This window comes from Phlebotomus papatasi, chromosome 2 (genome assembly GCF_024763615.1).
Source record: "Phlebotomus papatasi isolate M1 chromosome 2, Ppap_2.1, whole genome shotgun sequence".
Taxonomy (NCBI): domain Eukaryota; kingdom Metazoa; phylum Arthropoda; class Insecta; order Diptera; family Psychodidae; genus Phlebotomus; species Phlebotomus papatasi.
The window spans coordinates 108,167,306-108,182,780 of NC_077223.1; the positions used below are offsets into that span (position 1 = coordinate 108,167,306).

Below are 15,475 nucleotides of genomic sequence, written 5' to 3' on the forward strand. Positions count from 1 at the left end.
TGATCCCAATTGGCAGCTTTTCTTGGATAATACATTTAAGTGCAAACACGTAACGCTAAAATTGAGGTGAGTTTCTCAAGATTCCCTCTATGCTGCCTCATCGCGAAGAGAATGAAGATTTTCTGTAGGCAAAATATATTTTTTGAGGACTTTTCCGGACACTGAATCTTATGATTTCTGCTTTTTCTACAAGTGTCTATCAATTTTTACATTGACGCGTTTATTTGTGCCTTCAAAGTCACAGTGAAGTCCACAAGGACAGGGGCGTTTGTTATAGAGACACCTCAAAGGCGCGCCCCCACCTCAATCTGTCACTCTTTGGGTCATTCCTCTGAGCCAGACTTATCAGGCGCCACTTCAAGCCTCAAAGAAAGGCTGAGTCTGGAAGAAAGAGTGTCTCACAGAGACAAAGATGAGGAAGTCATGTGATGTTGCATATTTAACGGTGATGGGAACCCATAAAGAGCCCCGAGACGGGGTCAGGGAAAGGCGGGAAGGGAAGAAAGATGTGTTGACTCAATTAGACCTTAGAGAGAGTCACCTCTATAATGTTTATTATTGCTTCAATAATTCCAGCTGCAATTAAACAAATATCCTATAATTAATTTTCTCCAAGGAACACACTGCTCAGGACAGGGGCATAACATTTTCTATGTTTCTAGCGAGCCGAAAAAACTTTTGAGTTTATTAGCTGTTTTCCGTCATTGTAGAATGATTTAGTAAAAAATACTAATACAAAATAAAAGCCAATTTAATAACGAAGACGCAACCGAAAACCCAAAATTGACAACCTACGTAGTTTTGTAGATATGTCGTGAAATGTGTACGAAAACAGGGAAAAAATACACTAAAAACGGTCGCATTTTTCAGAGCTAATATCACGCCCCTGATACAGAATATGGAAAAGTTTTGTCAAATCGGCGGCCAACTGGATCTTGTTAAAAGTTTGTCAAAAGGGTGTTTTTAGACATAAAATGCAAGAAAAAGTTTTGTCAAATTGGTAAATAACATCCTTTTGACAAAATTTCAACAAAATCCATTTGTTCGCTTAACAAAACATTTTTTCCAAAGTATAATTAATTTTCTCCAAGGAACACACTGCTCAGGAAGCTTCCAAAGACCTTCTCTAAGGCCTCTGAAAAATATTTTTCACCTTTCACACCTTAATTTTCCATCAAATATTTCATAAATCTCGTCACACGAAGCTCAAAAGCTTCAGAATTTGTAACGTGAAAAAAAGTCCCCAAGAGCAAGCGAAGGCAATAATTGTGATATCATTCTGTCTCACAGAAAGTGAAATCATAAAGAATTCCAGCTAAATGAACCAGCAAAAAGACTGAACAATTTGGGGGACTTTTACACATTTTACCTGTGGAGCAATTAGAGGCCAAGAAATAGCTCTAAAAGCGCGAAATTTACAGCTTTTGGAGATCGGAAGAAAAGTAAGGTCAGAAAGCTTCTAACTAAAGTTTTTAAATAATTCTTTTCAAATTTCAAATGGTTCTCTACACTGAGAAAAAAAGAGGGTGCGATTAACATTTTTTCCTCAGAAGTTTAACACTTTAGGTGTAAAAATATTTTTTACTGTTAATTTTACACCTTTTTAAGGGTAAAATTAACATGAAAAATGGTAACTTTAACCCCCAATACACCTAAAAAGCATAATATTTACACTGATTTCGGATCAATACTGCAGGGTAAAATTAACATTTCCGGAATGTTATTTTAACTTTTTCGGATTTCTATCAGTGTATGTCTAAGAATAATAGAAAAGTTTCTCTCCAGCTTTTATTCATAAATTCTACTTGAAAGTTTGCAAAAGTTGAAATTGGAAAGGAAGTTTCAAGAGGATTTTTTCAAAGGTATTTATAAGTTTAGCAGGGTTTTACGAAGAATCCTGACCGGTAAAAAGTTGGTAGAGCACGTAAGACCGTTTACAGGTTTAGCCTAGTTCTCGAAGGTCTTGAAATCCTAAAGGGCAACCAATTAATTTGATTAATTAAATTTGATCAAGCGAAATGATTTGAAAAAACTAAAAATGTGAATTTTAGAAGCAAAAAGAATTTCAAAAATTTTTTTATATTTTCTCACCTAGCGGCTAATGCCCAACCCACAATTAATTTTGTTTGTAAAAATGTTTTCAAAATTTCATATGAAAGAGAGCAAGATGACTAGATCTCCGTTTCATTCACTCTCATTGAAATGTCAAAAACATGTTTACAAAACAAAAGTTATTGTGCGCTGATCATAAACCAAAAAAAGATAATAAAGAATGGATGGTTTTTTCGACTTTATTGGATCATAATTATCGTAGAAAACATTGTTTAAAACTTATTTTCGCATATTAAAGAAAACACCGTTAGAGGGTTAACTCTTTCGCGTCATTAGGGTCATATATGACCCGGGGAAAAAACAATTTCTTTTGACTATTTACATTAATTGAAATCTATCGGTTTGTGCACGACATCAAAATAGAAGGATGTAAGAGTCTTGGCTAATTTTTTCAAGACTCCAGATATTCAAGAAAAGAAAATATTTGAGATCAAAAATCACGAATTTCAAACTTTGTGAAATGACTTTTCTTTTTCAAAATTTTTTATATTAATTTATTTTTTCAGCAAAAAGTTCTCTAGAAACACAAAATAGAATATCCAAAGATTGTATATTGCATATTTTGATATAATAAATTACTCTCAATTTTCCAGAAAAGCGTGTAGAATTTACCGGGTCATATATGACCCTATTGTCCCCAAGGGTAACAGTGTTTTCGTCCCAAAGCTATAGCGAAATGTAGTTGAGACATTGTTTTTCTTTGTGAAATGCAGGTGGGACATCTTGACCCTGGACATTTCATCTTATATCTGATGAATTATAACATATTTTGCAATATTTTTGAGTATTCTGCAAGCGTCTCATATTGTGCAATTGTATTGCGTGTGAATAAATATGTGGATAAGTTTATTTTTGCCAAATACCACTCAAAATATTGTGACAGTGACTGTTCAAGGGATTACCAGGAAGATTCCTTGAACACCAGGAGTACAGTGTTCATCAAGACAATCCAGTTTGCCATGGTTTTGGTCAAATTAGTAACTTCAAGCAAAAAAAACTCTTAAAAAGCCCGTGATATAGATTTTGAAAATGGTAAATACACTTCCCTTGAGGACAACAGGGTCATATATGACCCGGGGTTTTTCCGAGTTTTCACGCAATGGAAAATTTTTTTCCTCTCTGAACTATTATAAATATTTGATCATAAAGCATTAGGAAAAACTCAATTTTGCATGAATTCATCTGCTGAATAAAAGTGGGACGCGAAAGAGTTAAAAGCCTATTTTAAGTGTCTCGGTCGAGTAGAGGCAGTCAAATTGGCATCTGAATGGTTTCAAAGCGTTATTATGGGAAAAGTCAATTTTTTCACACGTAAACGACAAAATCGTACAGGTGGCATTGTCTGTCTGAGCGAAAAATGATGTTTGGACGAAATATAGATATAAATGTTCTCTACAATTATGCCACAGTAATCATCAAGATCAGTTAAGCAGGTGTTGAGTTAATTGAGGTTATGCGTTCGTTTTTCGACTGTCCCCTAGAGCGGTGATCACATGAAGATAAAATGTTCTAGAAAGTTGTAGCGCTTTTTGCGAGACCTTTAATTAGCGCCTTCATTCGTCAAATTAGGTTAAATAGAACCGGAGATATGGCGGTTTGAATTTCGTGAATTTTGACTCCTCATATCTCCGGTTCTAAATACAAGGATTTTGTAAAAGAAATAAAAGGGTATTATAGAAGAAACTAAGAATATTAATTTGTGAAGTTTGGAGTCAAACAAAAATACCGATGTTGATAATGTAAGAACTAATGTATTTTCTAAAAGGTCCATAATGGACGGCTAATAAAGAATTATATATCTCCGGTTCTATTGTAATCACAGCGAACCTATGCCATTTTTGGAAACTTCATAGCCTAGGCTACAACACTCTAAAACAGAGGTGTGCAAGAACCGTTGAAACCGAATAAACGTCAAAATAAGTTTGTTCTTGTAGCGTTTTGACCATTGACGCACATGTTTCATTTGACGTTTATTTGGTTTCAACGGTTCTTGCACACCTCTGCTCTAAAATTTGGTCAAAATGCGCAATGGCGTTTTTGAGAAAAATGAGTTTAAATTTTGAGTGAGTTTTTCAGTTATTTAACTTAGAAAATTGAAAATTTTTCTATTTAATAATAGAGCCTCTAGTGGTAGTTTTATAAACTTTCGATATTAGAATGGGAAGTGGCATTTCATGAGAGATTTCCAAAACGCCCTCACTTTTTAAATTATGACAATTAAAACCATAGTTATGGCAATTTTAAGAAATATTTTTGGACCCTTGGGTCAGGGGGGATCAGGGGATTTTAAGTTTGGGGGGTGGGGGATCAATATACCAAGTTGCAATTTTCAAGCGATATATAACCTCTGCCGAAAACCGCGAGTCGATATCTTTATTAGTTTGGGAGCTATTAAGCTCCAAAGAACGGCCGGACGGACGGACGGTTGGACGGGAACGGTTTTTAGCCACCCATATATATTTGTGATCAGGAAGTGGCCAAACACATTTGGACAAAGTTTAGGGCCGATCGGAGGACATTAGATTTTATTAGGATTATAGTAGGTAAGATTGTTAAGAATCTCACATAATGTATGTACCATTCCGGACTAAACCCTGCCTCAATCTCCTCTATATTCATCATTTTGTAAGAAAAATTTGAAAAGTTTACAAATTTTGAATTGCAAAATAGACAGTTGAGCCCTAATTTAAATTTGAATTTTGCAATTCAATCTTTAAAAATTTTTACGCAAAATGCAATGTGTAAAGTACAACTTGCAATTTTTTTTATATTATTCAACAATCCTTCTTGCAGTTGATCAGAATACTGTGGTATATTTAATGTTTTTTGTGTGGATTTGATGAATTTGTTAGCACAAAATTTAATTGAAATTTTGCGACAAAACACAAAGAGATTCAGTGATGTGTGCAAGAAGAAAATTCGCTTTGTCACTGAATATGACCAAAACCTGAGGGTTTCCTCTATCTTTTGATGGTTTATTCTCTATGTAATATAAAAGTATTAATAAATATTTGCACGTACAACTTTGATGAATTTAGAAAAGAGACAAATATTTCTTTTTTTTCATAATTTTCCCTTTCACTTTCTGATGGGCTTTGTCAATTGACAGAGAACAGCGATATATCCATTTTATTAAATGGAAAAATTGCTTTCTCAATTTTTCGTTCGCTCTGGGGATTTTTCCTCATAAACCTGGTGAGTCTCTAATTGAATTTGTACCTCTGAGGTTTGAGTGAGTGTGAAAAAGGGGTGCTACAATATCGATTGAAATGTAATTGGTGGATTGTGTTGGACACGGGTGAAAGAGGTAAAATGTGAATTACAAGAGTTTTTGTTTTAAACTATTTTGTGTGTGAGTGCTAAACATTGCTTTCTTATCTTATCCCGCACTCTCACAATTTTTTGTTTCTTTCAATATTTCTTTTATCTGCAAAACTACGCAAATTTAACGTTATCAGTTTCAGTGGATATGAGAGATTGCGAGAAAAGTACCTGCTTTACAGTGTATGTTATTTTGGGGCTCTTAGTCTGAAGCTCCCAGAGCTGTAAGTTATCTAGATATTTTTTTTACTAGATTGTAATTATTCAAGATATCCTTTATGGATATTTTTGTTAATAATTATTTCGAATATCCATTTCAAGATTCTAATTCCTCAGTATCTCTTAAAATCAAAAGAAATAACTAAATACAGTTGAAAATCAAAAATTGTCACTTTGACAGAATTTTGACATTTTCCCCTTAAGGCGTCTACACATTGGAAGCAATTTTCGTCAAAAATTGCGTTTTTGACAGAAATTTGACGTTTCCACCTACAACACAGCAGGGAATTTCCTTCAAAAAAGCAATTTTTGACAAAAATTGCTCCCAATGTGTAGACGCCTTTAGAGTAGTACAGATGATCTTCAAAAACTCAATTTTTGAAAATATTACTTTAGATATTGATCTATAACATTATCTCATTTAGATGAGTTTCATTTTCTTATCTTGTCAATAGATTAATTTTAAAAATTTTTGAGGTTTTGTTGTCAGAAGAATTATCCGCGGTCTTGAAAATTCGGATATAGTATAGTACGACTGGTGCTATTGGACCAACAAAGATACTCTTGGTAACCCTTTCAGGACGATTGGAACACCGGTGTCCCATAAAGAAAATACTTTTTCCTGATTACGTAAAGTTATTTTGTTTATGTCTGTACATAATTGTAAAGTAGAAGGTTGAAGGAATCTAGAATATTTTTTGCAAGTCTCTAGCTAGTTGCTATATAGTAAATATTTAAGCTCAAAAATGGCGAATTTTTAAATTCTCAAATTCATAATTGATTTTATTTATTTTTTATACTTCAAATTTTTTTAAGCCAAACCCTTCTGGCAATAAAAACTACAATACTCATACGTAATATTTTTCATTAAAGCGAAAAATATTATTCATTTGTATTGTCAGAAAAACTACTTAAATTTTTGGGCTATTTTTGTCCCTATCGTTCATAGAAGCACAAAATATTACACCGAATCAGACTCTGTTGAACTTTCCAAGGTTAGATGTAAAACTTATCATTGATTATGTTTCTCAGTTTAATTCTTATTGTTGATTTTCAGTCCGTAAAAAGTGTCTCGTCGTTAAAGGGTTAAGGGTGCATTTACGTATTGACAGTTTAAAATCAACTGATTGTCTGTAAGAGCGTTAAGAAAATTGCATGTTTTATTGTATACATAACCTCAAAATCTATTATAACCTCAAACCTCAGCTGACACTATCTACACAGTTAAAAATTTTTGGCTGCTTTACCATGATTCTCATGGTAAATTTTACATTAAACATGTAATAGTGTGTACTAATACACATTTGTGTAATTTGTACACATTTTGTGTGAAAACTGTGTAATTTGTACACCTTTTTGTTTGAAAACTGTGTAATTTGTACACCTTTTTGTTTGAAAACTGTGTAATTTTACACGAAATATGTAAGAAAATATACAAAACTGTGTAATCATTCCTAGTTGATTGCACGGTTTACAATTACACAAAATTTAAATTTCACATTTTCAGATTACACGTTTTGTTGAAATACATAATTTGTGTAACTTTACAAGAATAATCGTGGTAAAAAAGCAAACCAATGATTATTCTTGTAAATTTTTTTTACTGTGTATCTTTATTTTATCTAGATAGAAATTTTCATTATCGCCTACAGCTCTAGTAGCTCCTACTTATAACATTTACCCAAACCCCGTGATAAATGCGTTGTTTTCATGAATGTCGCGTCGTCTTTTATTATTCGTGTAAACAGATGAGACAAGAGAGATGAGAAGTGGAGGAGAATCATCACAAAAAAGTTGGGATCATGTTTTTTTCTGCTCCTCTCAACTTATACAGGTGTCTCCCTGGGAGGTGGGATTTCGGTTATTTGGAAAAATAAGGTAGTTTATGCACAAACATGAGAAGGTGGAATAATTTTGATGAAATGGCCACAGGAGACGGTCAAAGAAAAATGTTTTTGAGCAGAACACTTAAATGACGAATATGATCGTCAATTCGGTCATCGAACTCTTGGGTTATATAGCAATGAATAAAAAAAAGCGCGTAATTTTGTTCACTAACCATCTCACTCTGTCTCTCGCACGAATGGATGAAAAATTGAAAAGTTTGCGGTGTTAGAAATGGAAAAAAGGAAGGGACAGAGCTATACAGACACTCTCCATAGTCACTATCACTGGGTTTCAGAGTGAAGTATTTTGTGGCGAGATTGAAAGACTTATGGAGGATGATAAACCGTGTTAGAATATCTTGCGAGAAATTATATACTCGGCAGATGATTCTGCAAACACACTTGTTTGTGTTTATTCTCTACCATTGCTCGAGAAAATTATATTTTGCACATTAATTTACATGTTACCTTCCAGTCGCAAAAAGTGAAGGATTTGGTTTGGTTGTTCTGAGAATTTTTAAATTGGATTTTTAAATATTTTCACTCGACTGCTAACAAAATCAAAATTTTCGGTATTTGCTGAGAAAAACACAATTTTCTTGGAGCATAATTTATTCTTTATGTTTCAAAAAGAGAAAAAACTTAACATTATTAGCACTAAGTTTTACCCAACGATTGAACCCTTCGTTGGCATTTGAATTGACATCATAGATGTCTCTCGAAGCGGCGCCTATTTCTCCTAAGAACGTTCTTATAGTGTTAACCTGTGAGTTACTCCTTCAGAAGGGGTATCGTACAGACACTAAAAGAAATCCGAAAAAGCTAAAATAACATTCCGGAAATGTTAATTTTACCCTGCATTATTGATCCGAAATCGGTGTAAATATTAAGCTTCTTAGGTGTATTAGGGGTTAAAGTTACCCTTTTTCATGTTAATTTTACCCTTAAAAAGGTGTAAAATTAACATTAAAAAATGTTGATATATTTTTACACCTAAAAAGTGTTAGTTATGAGAAAAAAAAGTGAATAGCACCCTCTTTTTTTCTCAATGGAGGATTAGCATTGAGAGTTAGTTCATGCTAGATCGTCGGTAGGCAATAGATCGTTAGCAGAAACGGTGAGGGTTTTAGAGGAACCTCTGGCGCCCAAGGTACACATTCACACGATTGCCTTAAGGGTTTCGCGCTCACAGATTGTTTAATGGATCTAATAGATCTAGTAGAAAGTCATTTCGAAAATCAGCTGACTTCGTCTAGCCCGGCAATATTCTATCGGTATTTGATTAATCGAAATATTTAAGTTGTAGTGAATCGTAACGGGTTTAGATATATCTTGTACAATTATAAAAAGATAAGAAAAGGTCTTGTAATTCGTGCAAGTCTTTTGTTAGAATTTTCCTTAGTTCTTTATTTTGAGCACTCGAAAAAACATTCGAAAGTCAATTACTAAATCCAAAGAAAAGAGATTTTTACTTCTGTCTTTGTCCGCGTTCTACCTGAAATATTTTATGTCCGAAATTCGAAATGTCTTGAATGGTAACATGTATATGCCTTTACATTGTTCTGAGGAAAATTACAGTAGCGAGGTTAAAAAGTATTCATTTTCCATTATCTTATCCATTCATAATCACTGCAAAACTCTGATAGCTTCTTAATGTGGCATTTTATAAATTTTTGTAATGTAGCGCAAACTTTTAGTATGAAAATTCGAAATTCTGTTCGAATTCTTCGACCATAAACAATATCCTCTATATAGTTTCGTCCTTTTCAGGATTTTGTGATTTTGACTTTCGTGATTTTGATCTTTTCGACCTTTTGGCCTTTTTGGAATTTTGGGTTTTCGATATATTGGCGTTTCAGGATTTTGGCGTTCAGGACTTTGGTCCTTTCGGGATTTTAGCCCATTCCAGATTTTGGCTATTTGGGATTTCGTCCAATTCAGAATTTTGGCCTTTTCAAGATTTTGACATTCGAGATTTTGGCGTTTTAGATTTTCGAAATTCGGACTTTTAGGATTTTGGCTTTAAGTGATTTTGACTTTTTCGTGATTTTGTTCCTTTTCGAGATCTTGGCGTCCACTGCCGGGATTTGGGCTTTATGGGATTTTGATTCATTTGGGATTTTCGCATTTTCGGGAATTTGACGTTTTAGATTTTGGCTTTTCGTGATTTTAGCTTTCGGAATTTAGACGTTTTGGTATTTTGATCCATTATGGAATTTAGGGTTCGAGATTTTGGTTTTTCGGGATTTTGACTCATTTGGGATTTTGGCGTTCGAGATTTTTGCTTTCGGGATTTTGGTTTTTCGAGATTTCGACCCGATCGGAATTTCGGCTTTTCAGGAGTTTGGAGTTTTGGGATTTTGATTTATTTGGGATTTTGACGTTCGAGATTTACGTTTTGGGGATTTTGGCTTTGCCGGATTTTGAACCATTCGGAATTTTGGCCTTCTCGAGATTTTGACGTTCGATATTTTGGCTTTTCAGAATTTTGGTGTTCTAGATTTTGGTTTATCGGGACTTTGACTTTCTGAGATTTTAATCCATTTGGGATTTTGACCTCGGAATTTTGGCTATTCGGGATATTGTCATTTTCTGGATTTTGACGCTCGAAATTTTGTTTTTACGGAATTTTGGCGTTCAAGATTTTGGCTTTTCGGAATTTTGATGTTTGAGATTTTGGTTTCCCGCAATTTTAATGTTCAAGATTTTGGTTTTTCGGAATTTTGGAGTTCGCAAATTTGACTTTTCAGGAGTTTGAGCAGCACCGAAAATTTTTGTTTTTTAGGAAAATATTTTATAAAAATTCTGATAATTCTCAAATATCTATGAAAACTTTCAAGCTAAAAGGTTTTCGTATAACAATACCAATTTATTCTTGATTTCAAACTTGTCAAAGTTATAAAAATCTTACATAGATTTTTAATTTGTGAACTTATTCGAAATTGCAAATCCTTGTAAAAATTATGAAGAAGAAATAAACCAAATGACTAAGATTTTGCCATTAAATAAGCACAAGAACTTATGAACAGACTCAATGTGTTTATTTGTTTGAACATAACATTTTGATTACTCAATCAAAATTTTAAGAGATTTTGGTGATCCAACGGACAGTCTTTGGATCTTTGGCTATTTTCTTTCACGTGCATTAAGTTCCGTTTCATGCAAATGTAAAAAAAATCAAATATTTATACCGTGAATTCTGTTTAATACAACACGTGTTTCCCACAACACTTTAAATATTCAGCAGACTTTCGTATGGCATTTTCTTTTTTTTTCTTTCTTCAATTCAATTGACTGAGAATTTTTTGTTGTGTCGGTTTCTTGAACAATTTGCAAAGTAGATGCATAAAATAATTTAGTTTGGAAGCAATTTAGTTAAAAAGAATTAGAGGTTTTATGGGATTTTGGAGGGTGTCTGCAATACATAAAATAAAGGAAAACTTAAGTAAGTTAAAGAGTAAAATGCATCACGTTGTGGGGAATCCTCATGAAGGAAAATAGGGGGTGGCCTTTAATGAGGAATTTTTCTACGGATTCACTGTGACTCTGGGCGTCATATTTGACCTTTTTCAAGTGTATATGATATTTTTTTTTGTAAAGTGCAGAAATAGAGAGAGACATTTTTTTAATCATTGAGAGATAAGCAGTTGAAGGTGTGCAAGTGAAACGTACATTTTCAAAGTGTGTTCTCTTTGTAAATAGATTTTCTTTGGCATTAGCTTCTGTTTTACATTAATTTTTATTTAAAATAATTTTTCTGAAGGATTTTGTGTTTGCTTCTTGCTTGGAAGATTATAATTTTATTTCATTTTCAAATTTATTTTTCTTTTAAGTTTTTATTTAATTAATACATAGCAGTTTAGTGAAGTTTGAATTGTATGGATTTTAAATTTTATTTTCAAAATCTCTTCTTTTGCCTTCCATTTCTTGGACTATTCCTTAAAACTCTATATTAAATATTAGAATAAATAAGTTAAAAAAAAGACTATAGGGACTAGGAAAAAATTATCAATAATTTATTACAACAAAACAACTAATTGACGAATGAAAATGTGTGATTTATTCATTTCATGTACCCGTAGCTTGCTTTTGGACAATTCTAAAACTCTGTCTCTATAAAACAAATAAAAATCTCTCAAGAAAACATAAAAAAGTAAGTTTATTCAAAATAAAATTTATATATTTATGTATATTTACAATTCATTCTCCTTCCTAATACATTTTTGTTGCAATAAAAAAAAACTCAAAAGAAAATTAGTAATAGGTTTTGTTTTCTGGTATTTAGAATATTATTTAAGGACACTCATTCTCTGTAAAATAGATCAAAAGGTTATTTTCGAATGAGAGGTTATGGTGAACATAACCTCAATTCACTTGGATATATTTTTTTTATTGATAAATTTGCCGTATTCATGCAAATTTACACACTAGATTTTGTCCATTTTAAAAATAAATAAAACTATTAAACTTTTTTGTGTGCTTACGTCTCAATTGAGCTCAAAGTTTGCTTTTGGTTTATAGAAATTGAAACTGTTTGAATCAATATTAACTTTGATATTTGTGCAAACATTATGGTTTGGAGGGATATAAAATGATGTGATTCTAGTGATTGCATATATAAATAGCAGAGAGTGTACAGTAAGATAACTTTAAAAAAGAACTGGAGTGGAAATACATAAAAAAGCTTATAAAGAGTGAGGTTATGTTAATACAGGACATAACCTCGAAGTGAATTCTTACAATCCCAATATCTCATGCATCCCTTCTTAAGAATATATCCTTGTAAATTTTTGCACTGAAATATTTTGCTTATGGTCTATCTTTCTAATCCTTTTTCCAAAACAAGGATTTATCGAAGTAATAGGGGAGACTGGGGCAAAAAGTCACAAAACGGATATTTTATTTTTTTACAAGCTACCCTAGCGCCCTAGAAATTTCTAATTAGTACAGTTTTATAGGAAATTTAATGCTCTACAACTTTGTGAAAGTCATTTTCCTCCTTTTTGTAAGGAGCTTTATCGAGCTGATTTCTAAAAGATAATTTTGTGACCATTCTCAAAAATGCTGGGGCAAATAGTACCAGGTATAGGATATTATCACATTTTGATTCTTTTTATTACGGGCTTTCGTAAATTTAAAAAAATACCTAGATTACATATTTTCATAGGAAATTTGTTCCTCTACACCTTTTTAAAACACAGTTTTCTCTATCTAAACACGAAAAGCGCTTTTCAAGCTATTTTAGAAAAAAAACACACAAAAGACTGCTAATCGATTGACCAATGCAAACAAAAAGCGGCGAGACATGAAAATGACGTTTCTTCTCGCCGTGAGACATCAGAAATTGCTTCGGTCTTTGCTCCTTACCTTTTGTTACTTTTTACCCCAAGTGGTCATTTTTAATCAAAAGGATTTCTTGAGAAAAAATCTTTGTAAAATTCTAAAATAGATAGTGGTTTCGTATTCAAAGAATCCAAACAATTTAGGAAATATTTACCAGTGCATAAATTTTGGAAAATAAGTAGGTCAAAATTGATATCTGCTGTAAGGAAAACATTTCAAAAATAGGGCTAAAAATTTCAATATTTCTTATTTTCTGAATTCCTTGTTCAAATTCTAAGAAACTTACGACTTTGAAGAAGGTCTATGGAGGCTATCTATGGAAAAAAATTTTAAGTCGCTATCTCTTTTATCTTACACCGAGAAAAATGTGGATGGTAAAATTTACCATCCTCCATACAAAATTCTAATGGCCGGATAGTAAAAAAGTCACCCAGCAAACGCGATATTAAATTGGACTGTCAAAAATTGTAGAATCTATTGCATGGATAGTAAATTCTAATATGCCGGATGGTAAATTCTAATATCCCGGATATTAGATTTTACTAGCCCGATGGTAAATTTTACTGGCAGGATAGTAAATTTTACTAGCCGGATATTAGAATGAAAAATGTCGGAAAAATTTATTTTTCCTTATTTTCATTGATTTTTGGCCATTGTTTGAGGGCTTGGGGCCCTTCTTGGATGATATTCTCTGTATTTCAAGCCATTTTGGTGCGTGAAAATTGACGACTGCGCCGAGATTTGAACACGCGACCTTTGTGATGACAGTCCAGCATCTTCCAGCTGCGCCACGAACTCCTATAATGTATTCAAAGCATATCGGGAACCGTTGCATCGGCATCCACGATATTCCAAAATGACATTCTAACAGCAGGATGGCAAATTTTACTGCCTTGGATAGTAATTTCAATCCAAATTACTATCCTCCGTTAAAATTTACTCTCTTTCAGTTAAATTTTAACATCTAATATGCGGCCAGTAAAATTTACTTCCCGGATATTAGAATCTAAGAGAGGTCAAGGTAAAATCTAAATGAGGATAGTAGATTTTATCATCCGGCTGTTAGAATTTACTATCCATAGGATAGTAAATTTTAAAATGTCAAGATGGTAAATTCTAAAGGAAAGTGTCTATGGAGGATGGTATTTTCTACTATCTTTTGAGATAGTAGAATTTAAAGACACGATTTGTAGAAAATACCATCCAAATTTTTCTCGGTGTACAAGATATTGAATTTTCAAATTTTCAATTTGTGACTTTTTGCCCCAGTCTCTCCTACTTTTTGACAAAAAATGAAACTTAGGAATTTTAGGTGTTTGAAAAATTATTTTTTAGGTTATGTTATTCACAAATAAATTTTACTCAAATTTCACACCTAACAAGCCTAACAAAAATCACACACCTAACCTCAAAGTGATCGTTTCAATTGAAAGCTGTCACACGTTATGGCCTCTACACACCAGGGAAATTTATGTCCATATTGAAAAGTTTTTCCCACGTAGACGTAGGAAATTTGCTTCAATATGGACATAAATTTCTCTAGTGTGTAGATGCCATTACAGAATGTCTTTTACAGTACACTCTCGCTAGTACGACTCTTTTGAAATCGGGGTCCTTTTTAATTCGAGGAGAAGTTAAATTTGATAAAAACTTTGTTGATATTTTTCAAGTGTGATTATGCTTATCGAATAAAGCAAATGTGCCTATAGTTGCCATGGTTTATCTTAGTTATAATGTGTTTTTACTTTATTGAGGGGTTTTCATGAAATTTACCATAAATGAGTAGGGTAAAGGCTCATAATTTGACTTTTTTTGTTACTCACTTTTCAGCGGGGTTTTTTTAGAAACCTGTCAAGCTATTTATCATCTTATTTTTACTAAAATTAGTCAGTTCAGGTCAAATGTACAAATCACCATTAACGTAAGTCAATACAATATTCAACGAATATTCAATAATGTCACTCAAAAAAGCGAAGAAACATTGTTAGTACTTCACCACAGCTTAATAATACTGAAGTAAACATAAAGTTCTGTCATATTTCTCGTAAGCAATTGTTCACACTGAATTTTTAACAAAGCAATTTCAACTCAAATTATATTCAAAATTTAACGTATTTAGTGTTAAAATCTTCTAAAAAGAACAAATATTTAGATAGAATTCATTATTTATCAAATATTGGAATAAAAAACCATCATTTTAATCAATTTATTTTTAGTGTCCAATTTTATCCTCAAAGTGTCCAAAATAAGAAACTGGACAAAATTATGAGCCTTTCCCCTATGTAAAATTAATATGAGTATGCAATTGAGTTTGGCGCCCGAATTTCTGTCTAATTCGAGTGAGCTTTCGATCCCAAATTCCCGACTACTGTACTACCATTTCAGTAAATTGTTCACAAATTTTGACAGGTGATCACAGAGTTACAGAATTCCTCCTCAGCAGGAATACTTACGTCAGAGGTGTGCAAGAAACGTTAAAAACCGAATAAACGTCAAAATAAGTTCGTTCTGGTAGCGTTTTGACCATTGACGTACATGTTTCATTTGACGTTTATTCGGTTTCAACAGTTCTTGCACGCCTCTGACTTACGTGT

At 32.7% G+C, this 15,475-nt stretch overlaps 1 protein-coding gene across 9 annotated transcripts in view; it reads left to right on the forward strand.

The window, feature by feature from the left end:
* Positions 1–15,475, forward strand: part of LOC129800725 (epsin-1) — a 35,131-nt gene continuing 19,656 nt past the window's right edge. For 7 of the 9 annotated variants that reach the window (XM_055845324.1, XM_055845329.1, XM_055845328.1 and 4 more), the window contains exons 1-2: positions 1–66; positions 11,621–11,691. In XM_055845324.1, the coding sequence (XP_055701299.1) occupies position 11,691 (1 nt within the window). In that variant the 5' untranslated portion in view covers positions 1–66; positions 11,621–11,690. Of the gene's footprint in view, positions 67–8,553; positions 10,205–10,267; positions 11,692–12,217; positions 12,222–15,475 lie in introns of those variants that run through there. The other 2 variants (XM_055845325.1, XM_055845326.1) reach the window with 2 other exon arrangements.